The 25000-nt window shown below is 40.5% G+C and overlaps 2 protein-coding genes across 2 annotated transcripts; one reads left to right on the forward strand and one right to left on the reverse strand.

Moving 5' to 3' along the window:
• The first annotated feature begins 1972 nt into the window (after positions 1-1972).
• LOC137981897 (leukocyte elastase inhibitor-like) lies at positions 1973-2305 on the forward strand. The gene has a single exon (XM_068828932.1). It carries the CDS (start codon positions 1973-1975, stop codon positions 2303-2305), a length of 333 nt encoding a protein of 110 aa, XP_068685033.1.
• Positions 2306-15686: 13381 nt separating this feature from the next.
• Positions 15687-20340, reverse strand: LOC137983749 (uncharacterized). The gene is made up of 2 exons (XM_068830928.1): positions 20238-20340; positions 15687-19607 (listed from the first exon to the last, which is right to left on the reverse strand). The coding sequence occupies exon 2, from the start codon at positions 18844-18846 to the stop codon at positions 17488-17490; it is 1359 nt and encodes a 452-aa protein (XP_068687029.1). The 5' UTR covers positions 18847-19607; positions 20238-20340; the 3' UTR covers positions 15687-17487.
• Between the last annotated feature and the right edge of the window lie 4660 nt (positions 20341-25000).

Here is a 25000-nt window from a genome sequence, read left to right on the forward strand (position 1 = left end):
AAAAGTTCCTTCTGCTTTCCTTAAAAGCTACATATCAATATTTATTTACTTTTGCGTCAATATTTGTTTTGCATACATGTAAGGCAGGCTAACAAAATCTGTGCCTTGCTTTGTTTGCATTTTTGGGCATTAAAATATAATTTTTGGTCGTATGTTCCTGACAGCAAGTTGCATCTTTTGACGTCTCCCATCCAGTTACTAACCCCGCCGGAAAGGACTTAACTTCAATGCAAATTGGTCAGAACATAGGCAGCCCAAGCTCGCGTCACTACAGACAGCCGTTGAGGATTTAAACGCGTGATAAGACTTTGTATTGTAAATAAAATACAGTCGATTGTGAAGCCTAAAAAATGCTCAATTTAACTTTCATTCAATAAAATGAATCAAAATGACTCACCTCTGGTGTATTCTTGTGCCTTTTGGAGTTTATTTTACAGTTTCGGGAAGTTCGTGTTTTCAATGTGCTAACACGAAGTCAAGGCTGCACACTACGATTCCGACCGTTGTCATCTCAGAGGCGGTTTGCGACTCGAAAATCCATCCCAGCCAAGATTTTTTCACGCAAAGCTAAAGCCACATCATTTGCGAACCTCCGTGAATGTTTCGTCGTCAAAAATCCCCACACACTTGGCTGGAAATGAGCATTTTCTGCTTCAGATTCCACGATAGCTGATGAATTTAACAGCACCTGATCACCGACGAGGACACGGAGCTTGGGTCCGAGGTCAAATTAACTCCACCCGATGGAGTCATTTCATTTACAACACTTACCCCATCCCCACAGCGGCTTCTCGAACGGCTGCCTATGGTCAGAAGCTTAGAGTACACGCTGAAGGTTGTGATGAAAAAGAAGTTGTAAATGATCAACTTGTCAGCCTTGAAGCTAAATGTTTCTCGATTTGCTTTTATTTTCTTCCATCGTTCTGGGTTAAGTACTTTACTGAACCACATGTCTTCTCAGGGGGTATCTAGCAAAGATATCTACCATGACACTGTAATGATTTACGATACCAAAACAATATCGTGTACCACATATTACGAAAGGACAACTTCAATCTACTGAAGAAACAAGCGCAGCGCAGTTGTTAGTTATGTGTCGATCAGACCGAATCTTCAACCACGGGCATTTCCCTACTCTCTGTGCCAGAACAGTTTCGGTTGTTTGTGTGGTAGTGCAGTAACTAGACAGTGTTTTCTCGAGAAGCGATCACTAGGGTTTTTTGTTTTCGTGTTTGATAGTTTTTTGTTCAGCCGTGTAGAATCATGACGAACTTTTGTAGTTTGTGAGAACTATTTACTACTTGTAGCTTTTGTTGAGTTTTGAATCGATAATAGAAAGAGTTTTTGGCGATTTCAACCCAGACTGGACTACTGGATTTAAGCTTTTTTCTTGACGAGATTTCAAGTTATTGTGAAACGTTTGGTACCAAGTTACTCTAAATCAAGATTATGGAATTGTAAAACTAGAACTTTGGACTGAACTATAGAACGCGCAATTACGGAATTTTACATTTTTGAGCATTCTGAGAAATGGAGTACACATGTTGTCTTCTTGTCTTCGCCACGGCAGATTTAAACAGTTGGATGCAATGATCACTTCCGCTGCTCCAGCTTTGGCTTGTTGGCTTTATATTTCTTGCTGGTGCCATATAATAAACAACTTAATAACCTCGACCGTTCGGTCATTACGGGAAAATCTCAAACCTAGGCCTACCGTATTGACCTCGCTATCGCTCGGTCAATACGGCAAGGCCTCAGTTTGAGATTTTCCCGTAACGACCTCACTCTCGGTTATTAAGTAGTTAATATTTTCTAACTTTCGTTTTCTTGGCCTTTTCCATTGAATGGTTTAGCGTTTATTTTTTTGTTGCGTGACAGTGAAAACAATCTATCGCACGTACTTCAAGTCACTTCCACTCTCGCTCGCAACGAAACGTTACTGCACTTCGATTAAATAGCTTTATTCTTCAAAATGGAAAGTGCTGTTGAAGCAAGCAACAAATTCTGTGTGGATCTTTACAGACATCTTCAAAGTGACGACAAGTTCCAGGGAAAAAAAATAAACCTTTTCTATTCATCGAGCAGTTTGAGTGTAGCTCTCGCTATGACTTACATGGGAGCAAGAGGTAAAACAGCTGCCCAGCTGAAGAGAGCTCTCCATTGGGAAGGACTTCCTCAAGACAAACTTCATTCTGAAGAAAAAGTATTTCTTGCCGTCCTCCAAGAGTTAAACGCCAAGGGCAATGAACTGCAGGCTGCGAATCGACAACTCGGATGGCACCTACAAGGTTCCGTATGGGGCTGATCTCTGTGGTATTGCTCTGTTGACACAAAATATTGTAGAACCTCAGGGTTAGGGTTACAGGAATAAGAGCCCAAAAACTCGGCAAAAAGAGGGTCGTAATTTCATGATACGCTATCACGATTATATGCAAATAAGAGTAATACGTTATTCCTTAACCGTCATATATGCCCATATATACTATCCACCGTAGACACACTGTCTACAGTAGGAACAGCTATCTACACTGTCTACAATGGGAACAGCTATCTACAGTGTATACAGTAGGAACAGCTATCTAAAGTGTCTACAGTAAGAACAGCTATCTACAGTGTCTACAATGGGGACAGCTATCTACCTTGTCTACAGTAGGAACAGCTATCTACAGTGTCTACAGTAGGAACACCTATCTACAGTGTCTACAGTAGGAACAGCTATCTACACTGTCTACAGAAGGAACAGCTATCTACACTGTCTACAGAAGGAACAGCCATTTACACTGTCTACATTAAGAACAGCTATCTACACTGTCTACAGTGGGAACAGCTATCTACACTGTCTACAGTAGGAACAGCTATCTACCTTGTCTACAGTAGGAACAGCTATCTTCCTTGTCTACAGTAGCAACAGCTATCTACGCTGTCTACATTAGGAACACCTATCTACACTGTCTACAATGGGAACAGCTATCTACGCTGTCTACAGTAGGAACAGCTATCTACACTGTCTACAGAAGGAACAGCTATTCTTTGCGTGACTGGTAAACAGACTTTGCGTGACTTCTCATTCGAAACCCGTTTTAATTGGTTGAACTCCTCCTTTAAATTTATTTTGCGAGAATATATGCAAATTGGAGTCATACGTTATTCTTTAACCTTCATGTATGCCCATATATAGTGTCTACAATAGGAACAGCTATCTACAGTGTCTACAATGGGAACAGCTATCTCCAGTGTCTACAGTAGGAACAGCTATCTACATTGTCTACAGTAGGTACAGCTATCTACACTGTCTACAATGGGAACAGCTATCTACAGTGTCTACATTAAGAACAGCTATCTACATTGTCTACAGTAGGTACGGCTATCTACACTGTCTACAATGGGAACAGCTATCTACATTGTCTACAGTAGGCACAGCTATCTACACTGTCTACAATGGAAACAGCTATCTACAGTGTCTACAGTAGGAACAGCTATCTACATTGTCTACAGTAGGTACAGCTAACTACACTGTCTACAATGGGAACAGCTATCTATATACACTGTCTACAATGGGAACAGCTATCCATACTGTCTACGATAGGAAAAGCTATCTACATTGTCTACAGTAGGAACAGCTATCTACAGTGTCTACAATAGGAACAGCTATCTACACTCTCTACAGTAGGAACAACTATCTACACTGTCTACTATGGGAACAGCTATCTACAGTGTCTACAATGGGAACAGCTATCTACACTGTCTACAATGGGAACAGCTATCTACATTGTCTACAGTAGGAACAGCTATCTACATTGTCTACAGTAGGAACAGCTATCTACATTGTCTACAGTAGGAACAGCTATCTACACTGTCTACAATGGGAACAGCTATCTACATTGTCTACAATAGGAACAGCTATCTACACTGTCTACAGTAGGAACAGCTATCTACATTGTCTACAGTAGGAACAGCTATCTACACTGTCTACAATGGGAACAGCTATCTACATTGTCTACAATAGGAACAGCTATCTACACTATCTACAATGGGAACAGCTACCTACACTGTCTACAGTAGGAACAGTTATATACACTGTCTACAATGGGAACAGCTATCCATACTGTCTACGATAGGAACAGCTATCTACATTGTCTACAGTATGAACAGCTATCTACACTATCTACAATGGGAACAGCTATCTACAGTGTCTACAGTAGGAAAAGTTACAAACACTGTATACAATGGGAACAGCTATCTACATTGTCTGCAATAGGAACAGCTATCTACAGTGTCTACAATAGGAACAGCTATCTACACTGTCTACAGTAGGAACAACTATCTACACTGTCTACTATGGGAACACCTATCTACATTGTCTACAGTAGAAACAGCTATCTACACTGTCTACAATGGGAACAGCTATCTACATTGTCTACAGTAGGAACAGCTATCTACAGTGTCTACAATAGGAACAGCTATCTCCACTGTCTGCAGTAGGAACAACTATCTACACTGTCTATTATGGGAACAGCTATCTACAGTGTCTACAATGGGAACAGCTATCTACACTGTCTACAATGGGAACAGCTATCTACATTGTCTACAGTAGGAACAGCTATCTACACTGTCTACAATGGGAACAGCTATCTACATTGTCTACAGTAGGAACAACTATCTACACTGTCTACACTGGGAACAGCTATCTACACTGTCTACAATGGGAACAGCTATCCACACTGTCTACGATAGGAACAGCTATCTACATTGTCTACAGTAGGAACAGCTATCCACATTGTCTACAGTAGGAACAGCTATCTACATTGTCTACAATGGGAACAGCTATCTACACTGTTTACAGTAGGAACAGCTATCAACATTGTCTACAGTAGGAACAGCTATCTACACTGTCTCTAGTAGGAACAGCTATCCACACTGTCTACAATGGGAACAGCTATCTACAGTGTCTACACTGGGAACAGCTATCTACACTGTCTACAATGGGAACAGCTATCCACACTGTCTACGATAGGAACAGCTATCTACATTGTCTACAGTAGGAACAGCTATCCACATTGTCTACAGTAGGAACAGCTATCTACATTGTCTACAATGGGAACAGCTATCTACACTGTTTACAGTAGGAACAGCTATCAACATTGTCTACAGTAGGAACAGCTATCTACACTGTCTCTAGTAGGAACAGCTATCCACACTGTCTACGATAGGAACAGCTATCCACACTGTCTACAATGGGAACAGCTATCTACACTGTTTACAGTAGGAACAGCTATCTACATTGTCTACAGTAGGAACAGGTATCTACACTGTCTACAATGGGTACAGCTATCCACACTGTCTACGATAGGAACAGCTATCTACATTGTCTACAGTAGGAACAGCTATCTACACTGTCTACAATGGGAACAGCTATCTACAGTGTCTACAATGGGAACAGCTATCTACACTGTCTACAATGGGAACAGCTATCTACAGTGTCTACAATAGGAACAGCTATCTACACTGTCTACAATAGGAACAGCTATCTATAGTGTCTACGATAGGAACAGCTATCTACACTGTCTACAGTAGGAACAGCTATCTACACTATCTACAATGGGAACGGCTATCTACACTGTCTACAGTAGGAACAGTTGTATACACTGTCTACAATGGGAACAGCTATCTACATTGTCTACAGTAGGAACAGCTATCTACATTGTCTACAGTAGGAACAGCTATCTACACTATCTACAATGGGAACAGCTGTCTACACTGTCTACAGTAGGAACAGCTATCTACACTGTCTCTAGTAGGAACAGCTATCTACATTGTCTACAGTAGGAACAGCTATCTACACTGTCTACAATGGGAACAGCTATCTACATTGTCTACAATAGGAACAGCTATCTACACTGTCTACAGTAGGAACAGCTACCTACATTGTCTACAATGGGAACAGCTATCTACACTGTCTACAGTAGAAGCAGTTATATACACTGTCTACAATGGGAACAGCTATCCATACTGTCTACGATAGGAAAAGCTATCTACATTGTCTACAGTAGGAACAGCTATCTACAGTGTCTACAATAGGAACAGCTATCTACACTCTCTACAGTAGGAACAACTATCTACACTGTCTACTATGGGAACAGCTATCTACAGTGTCTACAATGGGAACAGCTATCTACACTGTCTACAATGGGAACAGCTATCTACATTGTCTACAGTAGGAACAGCTATCTACATTGTCTACAGTAGGAACAGCTATCTACATTGTCTACAGTAGGAACAGCTATCTACACTGTCTACAATGGGAACAGCTATCTACATTGTCTACAATAGGAACAGCTATCTACACTGTCTACAGTAGGAACAGCTATCTACATTGTCTACAGTAGGAACAGCTATCTACACTGTCTACAATGGGAACAGCTATCTACATTGTCTACAATAGGAACAGCTATCTACACTATCTACAATGGGAACAGCTACCTACACTGTCTACAGTAGGAACAGTTATATACACTGTCTACAATGGGAACAGCTATCCATACTGTCTACGATAGGAACACCTATCTACATTGTGTACAGTATGAACAGCTATCTACACTATCTACAATGGGAACAGCTATCTACAGTGTCTACAGTAGGAAAAGTTACAAACACTGTATACAATGGGAACAGCTATCTACATTGTCTACAATAGGAACAGCTATCTACAGTGTCTACAATAGGAACAGCTATCTACACTGTCTACAGTAGGAACAACTATCTACACTGTCTACTATGGAAACACCTATCTACATTGTCTACAGTAGCTATCTACATTGTCTACAGTAGGAACAGCTATCTACACTGTCTACAATGGGAACAGCTATCTACATTGTCTACAGTAGGAACAACTATCTACACTGTCTACTATGGGAACAGCTATCTACACTGTCTACAATGGGAACAGCTATCTACATTTTCTACAGTAGGAACAGCTATCTACACTGTCTACAATGGGAACAGCTATCTACATTGTCTACAGTAGGAACAACTATCTACACTGTCTACTATGGGAACAGCTATTTACAGTGTCTACAATGGGAACAGCTATCTACACTGTCTACAATGGGAACAGCTATCTACATTGTCTACAATAGGAACAGCTATCTACACTGTCTACAATGGGAACAGCTATCTACATTGTCTACAATAGGAACAGCTATCTACATTGTCTACAATGGGAACAGCTATCTACACTGTTTAAAGTAGGAACAGCTATCTACATTGTCTACAGTAGGAACAGCTATCTACACTGTCTACAATGGGAACAGCTATCCACACTGTCTACAATAGGAACAGCTATCTACACTGTCTACAGTAGGAACAGCTATCTACATTGTCTACAGTAGGAACAGCTATCTACATTGTCTACAGTAGGAACAGCTATCTACACTGTCTACAATGGGAACAGCTATCTACACTGTCTACAATGGAAACAGCTATCTACATTATCTACAGTAGGAACAGCCATCTACACTATCTACAATGGGATCAGCTATCTACACTGTCTACAAGGGGATTAGCTATCTACACTGTGTACAATGGGAACAGCTATCTACAGTGTCTACAATAGGAACAGCTATCTACATTGTCTACAATGGGAACAGCTATCTACACTGTTTACAGTAGGAACAGCTATCTACATTGTCTACAGTAGGAACAGCTATCTACACTGTCTACAATGGGAACAGCTATCCACACTGTCTGCAATAGGAACAGCTATCTACACTGTCTACAGTAGGAACAGCTATCTACATTGTCTACAGTAGGAACAGCTATCTACATTGTCTACAGTAGGAACAGCTATCTACACTGTCTACAATGGGAACAGCTACCTACACTGTCTACAATGGAAACAGCTATCTACATTATCTACAGTAGGAACAGCCATCTACACTATCTACAATGGGATCAGCTATCTACACTGTCTACAAGGGGATTACCTATCTACACTGTGTACAATGGGAACAGCTATCTACAGTGTCTACAATAGGAACAGCTATCTACACTGTCTACAATAGGAACAGCTATCTACAGTGTCTACGATAGGAACAGCTATCTACACTGTCTACAGTAGGAACAACTATCTACACTGTCTACTATGGGAACAGCTATCTACACTGTCTACAGTAGGAACAGTTACATACACTGTCTACAATGGGAACAGCTATCTACATTGTCTACAGTAGGAACAGTTACATACACTGTCTACAATGGGAACAGCTATCTACACTGTTTACAGTAGGAACCGGTATCTACATTGTCTACAGTAGGAACAGCTATCTACACTGTCTACAATGGGAACAGCTATCTACATTGTCTACAGTAGGAACAGCTATCTACACTGTCTACAATGGGAACAGCTATCCACACTGTCTACGATAGGAACAGCTATCCACACTGTCTACAATAGGAACAGCTATCTACACTGTTTACAGTAGGAACAGCTATCTACATTGTCTACAGTAGGAACAGGTATCTACACTGTCTACAATGGGAACAGCTATCCACACTGTCTAGGATAGGAACAGCTATCTACATTGTCTACAGTAGGAACAGCAATCCACACTGTCTACGATAGGAAGAGCTATCTACATTGTGTACAGTAGGTACAGCTATCTACATTATCTACAGTAGGAACAGCTATCTACACTGTCTACAATGGGAACAGCTATCTACAGTGTCTACAATAGGAACAGCTATCTACAGTGTCTACAATAGGAACAGCTATCTACACTGTCTACGATAGGAACAGCTATCTACACTGTCTACAGTAGGAACAACTATCTACACTGTCTACTATGGGAACAGCTATCTACACTGTCTACAGTAGGAACAGTTACATACACTGTCTACAATGGGAACAGCTATCTACATTGTCTACAGTAGGAACAGTTACATACACTGTCTACAATAGGAACAGCTATCTACACTGTCTACAATGGGAACAGCTATCTACACTGTCTACAATGGGAACAGCTATCTACATTGTCTACAGTAGGAACAGCCATCTACACTATCTAGAATGGGATCAGCTATCTACACTGTCTACAATGGGAACAGCTATCTACACTGTGTACAATGGGAACAGCTATCTACAGTGTCTACAATAGGAACAGCTATCTACACTGTCTACAATAGGAACAGCTATCTACAGTGTCTACGAGAGGAACAGCTATCTACACTGTCTACAGTAGGAACAACTATCTACACTGTCTACTATGGGAACAGCTATCTACACTGTCTACAGTAGGAACAGTTACATACACTGTCTACAATGGGAACAGCTATCTACATTGTCTACAGTAGGAACAGTTACATACACTGTCTACAATGGGAACAGCTATCTACACTGTTTATAGTAGGAACAGCTATCTACATTGTCTACAGTAGGAACAGCTATCTACACTGTCTACAATGGGAACAGCTATCCACACTGTCTACAATAGGAACAGCTATCTACATTGTCTACAGTAGGAACAGCTATCCACACTGTCTACGATAGGAACAGCTATCTACATTGTCTACAATGGGAACAGCTATCTACACTGTTTACAGTAGGAACAGCTATCTACATTGTCTACAGTAGGAACAGCTATCTACACTGTCTACAATGGGAACAGCTATCCACACTGTCTACGATAGAAACAGCTATCCACACTGTCTACAATGGGAACAGCTATCTACACTGTTTAAAGTAGGAACAGCTATCTACATTGTCTACAGTAGGAACAGGTATCTACACTGTCTACAATGGGAACAGCTATCCATACTGTCTACGATAGGAACAGCTATCTACATTGTCTACAGTAGGAACAGCAATCCACACTGTCTACGATAGGAACAGCTATCTACATTGTCTACAGTAGGCACAGCTATCTACATTGTCTACAGTAGGAACAGCTATCTACACTGTCTACAATGGGAACAGCTTTCTACAGTGTCTACAATGGGAACAGCTATCTACACTGTCTACAATGGGAACAGCTATCTACAGTGTCTACAATAGGAACAGCTATCTACACTGTCTACAATAGGAACAGCTATCTACACTGTCTACGATAGGAACAGCTATCTACACTGTCTACAGTAGGAACAACTATCTACACTGTCTACTATGGGGACAGCTATCTACACTGTCTACAGTAGGAACAGTTACATACACTGTCTACAATGGGAACAGCTATCTACATTGTCTACAGTAGGAACAGTTACATACACTGTCTACAATGGGAACAGCTATCTACACTGTTTACAGTAGGAACCGGTATCTACATTGTCTACAGTAGGAACAGCTATCTACACTGTCTACAATGGGAACAGCTATCCACACTGTCTACGATAGGAACAGCTATCTACACTGTCTACAGTAGGAACAGCTATCTACTATGTCTACAGTAGGAACAGCTATCTACACTGTCTACAATGGGAACAGCTATCTACAGTGTCTACACTGGGAACAGCTATCTACACTGTCTACAATGGGAACAGCTATCCACACTGTCTACGATAGGAACAGCTATCTACATTGTCTACAGTAGGAACAGCTATCCACATTGTCTACAGTAGGAACAGCTATCTACATTGTCTACAATGGGAACAGCTATCTACACTGTTTACAGTAGGAACAGCTATCTACATTGTCTACAGTAGGAACAGCTATCTACACTGTCTCTAGTAGGAACAGCTATCCACACTGTCTACGATAGGAACAGCTATCCACACTGTCTACAATGGGAACAGCTATCTACACTGTTTACAGTAGGAACAGCTATCTACATTGTCTACAGTAGGAACAGGTATCTACACTGTCTACAATGGGTACAGCTATCCACACTGTCTAGGATAGGAACAGCTATCTACATTGTCTACAGTAGGAACAGCTATCTACACTGTCTACAATGGGAACAGCTATCTACAGTGTCTACAATGGGAACAGCTATCTACACTGTCTACAATGGGAACAGCTATCTACAGTGTCTACAATAGGAACAGCTATCTACACTGTCTACAATAGGAACAGCTATCTATAGTGTCTACGATAGGAACAGCTATCTACACTGTCTACAGTAGGAACAGCTATCTACACTATCTACAATGGGAACGGCTATCTACACTGTCTACAGTAGGAACAGTTGTATACACTGTCTACAATGGGAACAGCTATCTACATTGTCTACAGTAGGAACAGCTATCTACATTGTCTACAGTAGGAACAGCTATCTACACTATCTACAGTGGGAACAGCTGTCTACACTGTCTACAGTAGGAACAGCTATCTACACTGTCTCTAGTAGGAACAGCTATCTACATTGTCTACAGTAGGAACAGCTATCTACACTGTCTACAATGGGAACAGCTATCTACAGTGTCTACAATGGGAACAGCTATCCACACTGTCTACGATAGGAACAGCTATCTACATTGTCTACAGTAGGAACAGCTATCCACACTGTCTACGATAGGAACAGCTATCTACATTGTCTACAATGGGAACAGCTATCTACACTGTTTACAGTAGGAACAGCTATCTACATTGTCTACAGTAGGAACAGCTATCTACACTGTCTACAATGGGAACAGCTATCCACACTGTCTACGATAGGAACAGCTATCCACACTGTCTACAATGGGAACAGCTATCTACACTGTTTACAGTAGGAACAGCTATCTACATTGTCTACAGTAGGAACAGGTATCTACACTGTCTACAATGGGAACAGCTATCCACACTGTCTACGATAGGAACAGCTATCTACATTGTCTACAGTAGGAACAGCTATCCACACTGTCTACGATAGGAACAGCTATCTACATTGTCTACAGTAGGAACAGCTATCTACACTGTCTACAATGGGAACAGCTATCTACAGTGTCTACAATGGGAACAGCTATCTACACTGTCTACAATGGGAACAGCTATCTACAGTGTCTACAATAGGAACAGCTATCTACACTGTCTACAATAGGAACAGCTATCTACAGTGTCTACGATAGGAACAGCTATCTACACTGTCTACAGTAGGAACAGCTATCTACACTATCTACAATGGGAACGGCTATCTACACTGTCTACAGTAGGAACAGTTACATACACTGTCTACAATGGGAACAGCTATCTACATTGTCTACAGTAGGAACAGCTATCTACATTGTCTACAGTCGGAACAGCTATCTACACTATCTACAATGGGAACAGCTGTCTACACTGTCTACAGTAGGAACAGCTATCTACACTGTCTCTAGTAGGAACAGCTATCTACATTGTCTACAGTAGGAACAGCTATCTACATTGTCTACAGTAGGAACAGCTATCTACACTATCTACAATGGGAACAGCTATCTACACTGTCTACAGTAGGAACAGCTATCGACATTGTCTATAGTAGGAACAGCTATCTACATTGTCTACAGTAGGAACAGCTATCTACACTGTCTCTAGTAGGAACAGCTATCTACATTGTCTACAGTAGGAACAGCTATCTACATTGTCTACAGTAGGAACAGCTATCTACACTATCTACAATGGGAACAGCTATCTACACTGTCTACAGTAGGAACAGCTATCGACATTGTCTATAGTAGGAACAGCTATCTACATTGTCTACAGTAGGAACAGCTATCTACATTGTTTACAGTAGGAACAGCTATCTACACTATCTACAATGGGAACAGCTATCTACACTGTCTACGTTAGGATCAGTTATATACACTGTCTACAATGGGAACAGCTATCTACACTGTCTACAATGGGAACAGCTATCTACACTGTCTACGACAGGAACAGCTATCTACATTGTCTACAGTAGAAACAGCTATCTACACTGTCTACAATGGGAACAGCTATCTACACTGTCTACAGTAGGAACAGCTATGTACACTGTCTACAGTAGGAACAGTTTCATACACTGTCTACAATGGGAACAGCTATCTACACTGTCTACATTAGGAACAGCTATCTGCATTGTCTACAGTAGGAACAGCTATCTACACTGTGTACAATAGGAACAGCTATCTACACTGTCTACAGTAGGAACAGTTACATACACTGTCTACAATGGGAACAGCTATCTACACTATCTACCGTAGGAACAGCTATCTACACTGTCTACAGTAGGAACACAGTTATCTACACTGTCTAAATTGGGAACACCTATCTACACTGTCTACAATGGGAACAGTTTTCTACACTGTCTACAGTAGGAACAGTTATGTACACTGTCTACAGTAGGAACAGCTACCTACACTGTCTACAATGTGAACAGATATCTAAACTGTCTATAATGGGAACAGCTGTGTATACTGTCTACAGTAGGTATACTGCCTACAGTAGGGACAGCCAACTAGACTGATTGCAGTTTAAACAGGAAGGAAAAGATGGGATCATAACACTTGATTGAGAGGAATCATTAAATGATCATTAAAGTAAAGGGCTTGGCTAGTTTGAAAAGTAGAAACTTCAGGAGCTGCAGATAACTGAGGCAGTAACCTATCTCAAACGGACACAGAACGAATCAATCCCTTTATCCAACAGCGTATCACCTCCAGGATGATCGCAAATGGATTCACAGTCCAAGTGGAGGAGACGTTTTTTTAAAGAGAGTTAAGGGAGACCGAACACTGGACAAATTCTGGAGAAATCACACCCGACTAGTGATGAGGGGGACGTGGGTTCAAATCCCGCTCAGGACAGTTACAGTTTTTCGATTTCCCCAGCAGTTGTCCAGTGTTGGGTCTCCGTTTTATATATATAAATTGCACTCGAGAGAAAATTGCTTTAATTCACACCCAACGCGTTTCGGCTTCTGCCTTCATCAGGGGTTTTTGCTTCAGGTATAATTACAAATGGTTAAAAAAATTACTGTGACGTAATAAATAGAGTGATTTAGTAATCACGTGCCAATTAGTTATGGACGTAATGTTCTTGCGTTCTAGAGCAGAAGGCCCTTTATAACTTATGGTTTTAAACATCATTAACGTACGCACTACTTTATAAAGGTCTTTTGCACTTCTAAACTCTAGCCAGTACGTTTATTCAGTACAGTAGGCTGCAGGGTTCTTAGCCTACTTTGCCAAATATTTCCCTTTCGCGGGGTAATTCTTTTTGCCGTTGAACAGTCGTATCAATACGTTTAATTTGCTCGATAATTGTAATGGTGACGTCGTTGTCAAAGTTATGACTTCTAGGGTTAAGGAGGAAGTGCTCCGTGATTTCGCAACTACAAAAAGCCTTTTTAATGTGGTTCCTGTGCTGGTTCAGCCGTATGTTGAAGCCTGGCTCACTCTTTCCGACATATTTTGTAAGTTGCAAATGTTACATTCGATAATGTAAATCACCCACGTTGATTGGCAATTCACTACATATATATATATCTATATAGGAAAGGAAAATTAAAACATTAAAACACTACAGGGGATTGATTAGTGGGCGACCACAAAACAGGCTTGTAGGGATGAACTTGTCGTTTTACTTGCTTTCTTCTTCAATATATACTTCGCTCTACTTCTATGTATTGAGCACTGTTTTGCGAAAATCAAGGGTTAATAAACGCTGAGTACTATGACTCATCTGACAGGATTGAAATACTTCGCCATTGGCTGGACTCTAATTAAGTGTGATCTGTATGATTAAGAAGGTATGTTGTGTTTAAAATAAGTTCACAACGTAGATAACACACGCATCAATGCCCTTTTTTTCAATTGGAACACTCATATTTAATGGGATCCTGAGCATTCATCACTTCAGGATTAGTAGGAGACATCAATCTAAGAGAAATCATTGATTTTGAATGAGCGTTGGTTGGGAGAACTTTGTGTACTGTGTTGTAGTCATTAGACGAGACGAGATACCAGGACGACGACGCATTTATGTAAAGAAGCAATATCGAAGGTATTAATACGTGAGGCTAAAAAAAGTAAATTTGGGCCAATGTCGAATTTGTTGAAATTGTCTGAGAGATTATTACTAGTAAATGTCCCTTGTCAAAAATCAGCGTGAATTTACACGCTGGCTGTAAATGATCAATACGACTGCAAAAATCCGGCGAGGGTGGTGCCCCTGCAAACAACAAAATAATCTTGTGGGCGGCTAATTTGGTGTCCCTTATGGAGAAATCTTGCAAGACCAACCACACACAATAAAATTAGATCTCGTTCTCCTCCGTAGAACGCAATATTTAAGAGAACGCAAATATTGAGTGCTTCGAACGCGGATATTTCGAGTTTCCCGCTATTTCGAACCAAATTCTGTATTTTCTCTTTCCCTTGCGACGTCAAATTAACGGGGTTGTACTATATGAAAAAATGGCTCAGTGTATAGACCCCTTTCATAATGGTGGTCAAATTAAATATTCTTTTCAGTTTTAATGCTAATAAGCCTTTTTAGCCTCGTTACGACGAGCAAATTTCAAAAGAATATTTGTAGCCTGCAAGCAGGCTCTCCGAGGGACTGGGGTTGGGGATAGTATTTGTTTCAAAATGAGGGCACTAGGTCTAATTATAATTAACATAAATACAAAAGAATGAAAAAAGTGGTCGCCATTTATGAAAGTGGTCTATAACCAAATTGCACAGTCTTGGAGGAACAAAATTTGATTGCAGGCTGAATGGGGTGAAACGTTAATAACACTAAATCAATATTCGACGTACACGTTAGTATGTGTCTATTTATTACAAGAAAGATTTTCGTACTGGCCCAAATAGAAGAAGCTTTCGTAAGACATTAATGCTGCGTATGTCCTTAACTAGCGCTAATTATCTTTTAGTCTCGATTACCTTTAAATTTTGCTTCTCGCGCAAAAAGGGAAAAGAGGAGAAAGAAACTACAAAAGAACTCTTCATCGTAAGCTATCGTATAAATCGTTAAGCAAAAGTTCTCGTGTTTAACTGTCCTTGATCAGGGGCACCCAACGAGAATATAGTTTAAAACTACTTAAACATAGCATTGTTAAACGTATTTTAGTATTTAAACGGTAGATATAGGCATATTGTTATCCCCTAAAATTTTTCATCTGTTCGGATTTCCTAGCTGAATGTCTAGTTATCCGAAAATTATAGAGATCAAAACTTTTCTTTTTGGAAAATTTCAGCCAGAAAAAAGGCTCCCGAAAATTCTAGGTGACCTTTTTAGGGTAAAAATCCGTTTAAAATGGGCAATTATACCATTTTTCAGATGTTCGAAAATCCTACAACAAATGTTCCGAAAATTCTAGATCTCAAATCGCCTTCCAAAAAGATATTTTCCGAAAATGGACGTTGGGTGCCCCTGCTTGATGGCTTATAGCTATGATTTCTAAGAAGGCATTGATTACAAATCAGCTGGTAAGTGTTTATTGGGTCAATGATTTTCTTTCACTGATCGCAAAAGGTTCATTTTACCGATGGTATAGCATTAATTACTGTTACCAGACGCCTCCATTGACGTTCACTAGACGTCATTTCGCTGATTTTTGTTCACAAGTCTAATAGAGTGCTCTAATTCTCCTTGTGAATGTGTCTCTATTGGAAGGAACATAAGAGTATCGTGTTGTAAAAGTAAGTCAGCGATTTCTTTATAAAGATTGGAAATCTGTTCGCAGTTGAAGCATAAGTCCTTTGATATAGCATATTTTACTATGGAAAAAAGAACAAAAAACTCTAAAGCATTGAGAGACCCTGTTGTAGCCTTCTTTTCAATAGGCTTTTTGGTTGGGCTAGAGGTTATGGGATGGGATCCACGTTTCCATGACATTCTTTGATTTTTCGTTGATTTTTTAGGTGTTGTGTTGTCATTCTTGCACTTAACTCCTCCACATTCCCCTTGACACTTGCAATTTGATGAGCATTCTCCCTTTAGAGACATGCATTTACAACGGCTCTTATAAACTCTTCTCAGCGTTCCTCTGCTTTTAACATTGATTCCACATCGACAAAATGAAAGTCTCGATGTGTTTCTGCTACCAAGTTGATTAACGCCTTGACAAGCAGTAGCAGTGTTTGCTTTATCATTTTCTTTAACTGGTACTAGCGCGTCATAATGTCCAGGTCCACTGTTTTCATATGCCAACATCAAAGGAGGGATACAGTCCACGTGACATCGAGGAAAAACAGATATAAATGGTGTCAGGTAATGTGGTGCCAAAATTGTTATTGGAATTTGCAAAACGTTTGCCATGGCCAATGGCATGGAATCTCCCAAACTACTCGAAAAATGGCCATTTTCTAGAAAATTTCTTGCCTCCTCTTGGACGTCTACGCCAACAAAGAATGGTTGGTAATCTTCGATAAAAGGACCTGTCCATTCCTGGACAATAAGACGGCGCAACAAGCGTACCATGTCTTTCGTTGAGGCATCACAGTGTATGCCAAGCATGTGAAAGTAATTTATCAGTGATGTCGATACGTCATGGTTTTCTAGAAGCTTCTGTATTTGGGCAGCGACCGCACAAAAGAAACAATTGCCATCCCCTTCTATTTCCAATACTTTAAACCCAAACGCGTTCGCCAATTCCTGTCCTTCCTGGGATTTGTGTCTCGAGTACTCTCTACACTTTCCCTTTCTTCTTCTTCTCCCCAGTTAATTTTAACTGGTCGAGAATCCTGAATTAACGATTGGTGTTGCACAATTTTTTTTCCAAATATGTTTTGTAAGTAGTTTGCAGACCTCCATGGGCAAATTGAATTGTGCAGAATGTTCAGTTTTCTCTTTGTCTCTTCTCGTTTACTGAGGACGTACGAATGACATGGAAGTGACTGTAATGCACTGTCACAGTCAGCGAGGAGAGATTTGATATAGTTATCTACGGCTTGAATCTTTTCATCTTCTACAATATTTATGTTCCACTTCTTGTAACACTCCTCCTTTTCTCGGTATGCCTCGTTTTCGATGCCAAATGATTCTAAACGCTCCTTGGACTCTTTAGAATTGTTGTCACAATGATGTTCGTTACCTAACTCATTTTGCCAGTTATAAGAAGTAAAGTATTCCGTAGTCATTTTTTTCATGCTCGATAGTTCTGCAAACAATCTAAAACATCTCGCATAAGCAAGGGAAATGCCTATTTTGTTTGAAGACAAAAAGTCGTTCAAATGTTTGTTTAATCGTTCGTTTCTATTAGTGCCACATCCAGGAGGAATGCCTGATAAACATCCTTTAAGAATATGCACCTTGATATTTTTCATTTCTCTTGTCGCATTGGTATTTAACGCCAGGTGACCATTACCATCTGTCACGTCTTTCCATTCCCTTTGAAACTTTTTTAAGTTATCAATGAGAACTTCTGGTTCAGGGGTTTCAAGTGCGCGTTGTTCCCCTAAATCCTTGGGGTCCCTAAATACCAGTGCGTAGGCTCGAAGAATCTTTGCATGGTATTTTGCTCTCTTGGGTATCGTGCTAGTAAAGCGTTGCACGGCGTGGAACAGATCCAGCTTGACAGGGACTCCTGGAAATATATCATTTAGTTTGCCAGCCCACTTACAACACGTGTCTGTAAAAATACCGCTCAGTGTCTTACCCTGAGTTTGAAAACGCTCAGCAAGTTGGTTAAAGATGTTTCGTACCTCTTCGAATTGTTCAGTTTTTGTGAACTTCCAATGGACTGGCTGGCCTTTTTCATTTGTTATGACAAAAATGCCTTTGAATTTCTTTATCCATCTTCCATCTATAGTTCTGAAGTACCCTACGTTGGCCACGGATTTGTACGTGTGATCGCAAGCCAGCCATTCCGCCGACAAGGAGGTAAAGAGTCCCATGAAAGCTTTCTCGTCTTTCTCAAACCTTGACAATATCGCAGCAGATAAAAGATTCGCTGAAGGAACGGGCCAGCTCATTCCTTCTAAATATTTCTGCTTTGATACTTTCAGCAGGGAACCCTTTTTTGGTTGTGTGTCCAGCCAAAACCTCAATTTGTTTTCTTCGTAAGTCTGCTCATGTCGTTGTTTTGACAATTCTGCGATGGAGTTAAGACTAAGCCCCTTATCTAAAAGTTGTTCACAGAGTTGCAAAAGTTCTTTTGTAACACTAGACTTATGACTTGTATAAAAATCGATATACGCTTCCGGAAGCTGTTTAAGAATGTCTGGATCACAGGCAACAATTTCTTTGTGCCCTCCGAAGCAGCAGTATAGTTTGGAAATGAGTGCAATAGGACTTCTTATTCCATATATTATTCGAGGGTTAAGTCTTGGAGTTTTGCCATTCTTCCATGAAGGCGTGTCCTTGATATATTGAATTTGTTTGTTCCTTAAACACAATGGGCAAAGAATCTTTGTCACGCCAGCCTTTTTAAATAGGGTGGGAAACTGATTTAAAGGATCACACAATATGTAAGGTAATGTGTCGTGAAAATTCAGTGAACTTCGTGGGCACGTTTTCTCCAATACGTCGTAAAATTCAACCTGTCAAATTTGTGGGCGATGCAGGAATCCATTTTTCTGTATTTCGGCATTAGCCTCTTCGCATACTTTTTTAAGAAACGTCTTAAATTCCTGATCGAATTTATAGCAGAGAGCTAGTTCAAGTATGAGAATCACCCAGCAGTACTTTTTCATCATGACTACCATCAGTGCAGTGGTTGTAGATGGCAGATATGCTAAGAAAAAAAAAAGTGAGAACAAATTTAACCACCGGCACCGGTTTTAATTACGATATCTTTGAGAGACAATGCAAAACCAACCCCTTTTCATAGTTCCTTCGTCTCTCGCTTTGCCTCTCTTTCTTTATGCTTAAATTAAAAGACCCCAAAAACGCATTTTTTCACATGATTGGAAGCACGATGGATCCGCCAATGTCCTCTTTCTGTTTTCTCTAAAAATTAAAGACGTAAGGCTTATCAATTTACTCGCATTGTGGGACCGTCCATACAGTGAGAAAAGCCAGCCCCAGTGGAAGAGAGAAAGGTACAAAAAAAGGGAAATGTACATGAAACCGTGTTGACAACATATGCGTTGTTTCAACATGTGCGAAGTTTCAAGTATTTTATACAATTACTGTAAGTACATTCTTGTTGTTTATTAAAGAGAAAAGTTGTCCTAGAAGTGAACAGGCGATATCTGTCATTACAGCCCTTCAGTCATGAATTTCACTCCCTTGCTTTGGCAGTGTTCCTCTACAGATCGATTTGTCCTGGTGTGATCAACTGATGCAGTCATTTAGACTCCGTTAAATTTATCCATCGTTACATAAAATACACAAGTCTGCAAATTTGCACCCAAACACTTACCACAATTATGATTCACGTCACTCCCTTGAATGCAAAAAATATCTGAAAAGGGGTCAAGACAAAAATCAGATGTGCAGTGTATAGTTTCCCGACTACTTTGTTGTCTTTTTCGATAAGGATAACTTCCGGAAAAAGGAGTACAAGACCCTTTTTCCTTTTGTAGAGGAAACCTGCTTCATTGTGTTAAATGCCCCATAGCTGGCTCTAAAACGATAAACATAAGTTTGGAAAAAAGGTGTAAAGCGTAACGCACGTCGTTCCTTTGAATGCAAGAAAGAAGCTGAAAACATGTCAAGAAAAAACTCAGGTGTGCAATGCATAGTTTGTTCGCGTCTCCTTTGTTTTCTTTTTCGATAAGGATACCTTCCACAAAAAAAGGGGTACAGGGTCCATTTTCGTTTTGTAGACGAAACCTGCTTCGTAATGTTAAAAGCCCCATAGCTGGCTCGAAAACGATAAATATATTTTTGGAAAAAAGGTGTAAAGCTTGACGCACGTCGTTCCTTTGAATGCAAGAAAGAAGCTAAAAACATGTCAAGAAAAAACTCAGGTGTGCAATGCATAGTTTGTTCGCGTCTCTTTTGTTTTCTTTTTCGATAAGGATACCTTCCACAAAAAAAAGGGGTACAGGGTCCATTTTCGTTTTGTAGACGAAACCTGCTTCGTAATGTTAAATGCCCCATAGCTGGCTCGAAAACGATAAATATATTTTTGGAAAAAAGGTGTAAAGCTTAACGCACGTCGTTCCTTTGAATGCAAGAAAGAAGCTGAAAACATGTCAAGAAAAAACTCAGGTGTGCAATGCATAGTTTGTTCGCGTCTCTTTTGTTTTCTTTTTCGATAAAGATACCTTCCACAAAAAAAGGGGTACAAGGTCCATTTTCGTTTTGTAGACGAAACCTGCTTCGTAATGTTAAATGCCCCACAGCTGACTCGAAAACGATAAATATATTTTTGGGAAAAACGTGTAAAGCTTGACGCACGTCGTTCCTTTGCATGCAAGAAAGAAGCTGAAAACATCTCAAGAAAAAACTCAGGTGTGCAATGCATAGTTTGTTCGCGTCTCTTTTGTAGACACTAATGATAGCTGTTCCCATTGTAGACAGTGTAGATAACTGTTCCTACTGTAGACACTGTAGATAGCTGTTCCCATTGTAGATAGTGTAGATAGCTGTTCCCATTGCAGACAGCGTAGATAGCTGTTCCTACCGTAGACAGTGTAGATCGCTGTTCCCATTGTAGACAGTGTAGATAGCTGTTTCTACTGTAGACAATGTAGATAGCTGTTCCTGTCGTAAACAGTGTAGATAGCTGCTCCCATTGTAGACAGTGTATATAACTGTTCCTACTGTAGACAGTGTAGATAGCTCTTCCCATTGTAGATAGTGTAGATAGCTGTTCCTACTGTAATCAATGTAGATAGCTGTTCCTACTGTCAACAGTGTAGATAGCTGTTCCTACTGTAGACAGCGTAGATAGCTGTTCCCACTGTAGACAGTGTAGATAGCTGTTCCCATTGTAGATAGTGTAGATAGCTGTTCCTACTGTAGACAGTGTAGATAGCTGTTCCCATTGTAGACAGTGTAGATAGCTGTTCCCATTGTAGACAGTGTAGATAGCTGTTCCTACTGTAGACAGTGTATATAGCTGTTCCCATTGTAGTTAGTGTAGATAGCTGTTCCCATTGTGGATAGTGTAGATAGCTGTTCCTACTGTAATCAATGTAGATAGCTGTTCCTACTGTCGACAGTGTAGATAGCTGTTCCTTCTGTAGACAGCGTAGATAGCTGTTCCCAGTGTAGACAGTGTAGATAGCTGTTCCCATTGTAGATAGTGTAGATAGCTATTCCTACTGTAGACAGTGTAGATAGCTGTTCCCATTGTAGACAGTGTAGGTAGCTGTTCCTACTGTAGATGATGTAGATAGCTGTTCCTACTGTAGACACTGTAGATAGCTGTTCCCATTGTAGACAGTGTAGATAGCTGTTCCTATTGTAGACACTGAAGAGAGCTGTTCCCTTTGTAGACAGTGTAGGTAGCTGTTCCTACTGTAGATGATGTAGATAGCTGTTCCTACTGTAGACAGTGTAGATAACTGTTCCCATTGTAGACAGTGTAGATAGCTGTTCCCACTGTAGACAATGTAGATAGCTGTTCCTACTGTAGACACTGTAGATAGCTGTTCCCATTGTAGACATTGTAGATAGCTGTTCCCACTGTAGACAATGTAGATAGCTGTTCCTACTGTAGACAGTGTAGATAGCTGTTCCCATTGTAGACAGTGTAGATAGCTGTTCCCATTGTAGACAGTGTAGATAGCTAATCCTATTGTAGACACTGAAGAGAGCTGTTCCCAGTGTAGACAGTGTAGGTAGCTGTTCCTACTGTAGACGATGTAGATAGCTGTTCCTACTGTAGACAGTGTAGATAGCTGTTTCCATTGTAGACAGTGTAGATAGCTGTTCCCACTGTAGACAATGTAGATAGCTGTTCCTACTGTAGACACTGTAGATAGCTGTTCCCATTGTAGACATTGTAGATAGCTGTTCCCACTGTAGACAATGTAGATAGCTGTTCCTACTGTAGACAGTGTAGATAGCTGTTCCCATTGTAGACAGTGTAGATAGCTGTTCCCATTGTAGACAGTGTAGATAGCTAATCCTATTGTAGACACTGAAGAGAGCTGTTCCCAGTGTAGACAGTGTAGGTAGCTGTTCCTACTGTAGACGATGTAGATAGCTGTTCCTACTGTAGACAGTGTAGATAGCTGTTTCCATTGTAGACAGTGTAGATAGCTGTTCCCACTGTAGACAATGTAGATAGCTGTTCCTACTGTAGACACTGTAGATAGCTGTTCCCATTGTAGACAATGTAGATAGCTGTTCCTACTGTAGACACTGTAGATAGCTGTTCCCATTGTAGACAGTGTAGGTAGCTGTTCCTACTGTAGACGACGTAGATAGCTGTTCCTAGTGTAGACAGTGTAGATAGCTGTTCCCATTGTAGACAGTGTAGGTAGCTGTTCCTACTATAGACGACGTAGATAGCTGTTCCTAGTGTAGACAGTGTAGATAGCTGTTCCCATTGTAGACAGTGTAGATAGCTGTTCCTACTGTAGACACTGTAGATAGCTGTTCTCATTGTAGACAGTGTAGATAGCTGTTCCTATTGTAGACACTGTAGATAGCTGTTCCCATTGTAGACAGTGTAGATAGCTGTACCTACTGCAGACAATGTAGATAGCTGTTCCTACTGTAGACACTGTAGATAGCTGTTCCCATTGTAGACAGTGTAGATAGCTGTACCTACTGTACACAGTGTAGATAGCTGTTCCCATTGTAGACAGTGTAGATAGCTGTTCCTATTGTAGACACTGAAGAGAGCTGTTCCCAGTGTAGACAGTGTAGGTAGCTGTTCCTACTGTAGACGATGTAGATAGCTGTTTCTACTGTAGACAGTGTAGATCACTGTTCCCATTGTAGACAGTGTAGATAGCTGTTCCCACTGTAGACAATGTAGATAGCTGTTCCTACTGTAGACACTGTAGATAGCTGTTCCCATTGTAGACAGTGGAGATAGCTGTTCCTACTGTAGACAGTGTAGATAGCTGTTCCCATTGTAGACAGTGTAGATAGCTGTTCCTATTGTAGACACTGAAGAGAGCTGTTCCCATTGTAGACAGTGTAGATAGTTGTACCTACTGTAGACAATGTAGATAGCTGTTCCTACTGTAGACACTGTAGATAGCTGTTCCCATTGTAGACAGTGTAGATAGCTGTACCTACTGTAGACAATGTAGATAGCTGTTCCTAATGTAGACACTGTAGATAGCTGTTCCCATTGTAGACAGTGTAGATAGCTGTACCTACTGTAGACAATGTAGATAGCTGTTCCCATTGTAGACAGTGTAGATAGCTGTACCTACTGTAGACAATGTAGATAGCTGTTCCCATTGTAGACAGTGTAGATAGCCGTACCTACTGTAGACAATGTAGATAGCTGTTCCTAATGTAGACACTGTAGATAGCTGTTCCCATTGTAGACAGTGTAGATAGCTGTACCTACTGTAGACAATGTAGATAGCTGTTCCCATTGTAGACAGTGTAGATAGCTGTACCTACTGTAGACAATGTAGATAGCTGTTCCCATTGTAGACAGTGTAGATAGCTGTACCTACTGTAGACAATGTAGATAGCTGTTCCTACTGTAGACACTGTAGATAGCTGTTCCCATTGTAGACAGTGTAGATAGCTGTGCCTACTGTAGACAATGTAGATAGCTGTTCCCATTGTAGACAGTGTAGATAGCCGTACCTACTGTAGACAATGTAGATAGCTGTTCTTAATGTAGACACTGTAGATAGCTGTTCCCATTGTAGACAGTGTAGATAGCTGTACCTACTGTAGACAATGTAGATAGCTGTTCCTACTGTAGACACTGGAGATAGCTGTTCCCATTGTAGACACTGTAGATAGCTGTTCCTATTGTAGACACTATATATGGGCATACATGAAGGTTAAAGAATAACGTATGACTCCAATTTGCATATATTCGTGATAGCGGTATATACTTCGTGCCAGTATGCCATATAGTCGCCTAGCATATAGTCGTCCATATCGCCAAGTACGTATTACTACTGATCAACTGTACATACAACTGTCCCTTTCTGTGATCAACTGTCCCTACCACTTATCACCTGTCCCTATCCCTGATCAACTGTTCCTTGCACTGATCACCTGTCCTAAGCACCGATCAATTGTCCC

The sequence above is a fragment of the Montipora foliosa genome, chromosome 13 (assembly GCF_036669935.1).
Source record: "Montipora foliosa isolate CH-2021 chromosome 13, ASM3666993v2, whole genome shotgun sequence".
In the NCBI taxonomy this organism is placed as follows: domain Eukaryota; kingdom Metazoa; phylum Cnidaria; class Anthozoa; order Scleractinia; family Acroporidae; genus Montipora; species Montipora foliosa.

What these genes read in the sequence shown, in the direction of transcription:
- LOC137983749 (XM_068830928.1), bottom strand. Translation starts at nt 18,846, where the DNA reads ATGAGCTGGCCCGTTCCTTCAGCGAATCTTTTATCTGCTGCGATATTG.
- LOC137981897 (XM_068828932.1), top strand. Translation starts at nt 1,973, where the DNA reads ATGGAAAGTGCTGTTGAAGCAAGCAACAAATTCTGTGTGGATCTTTAC.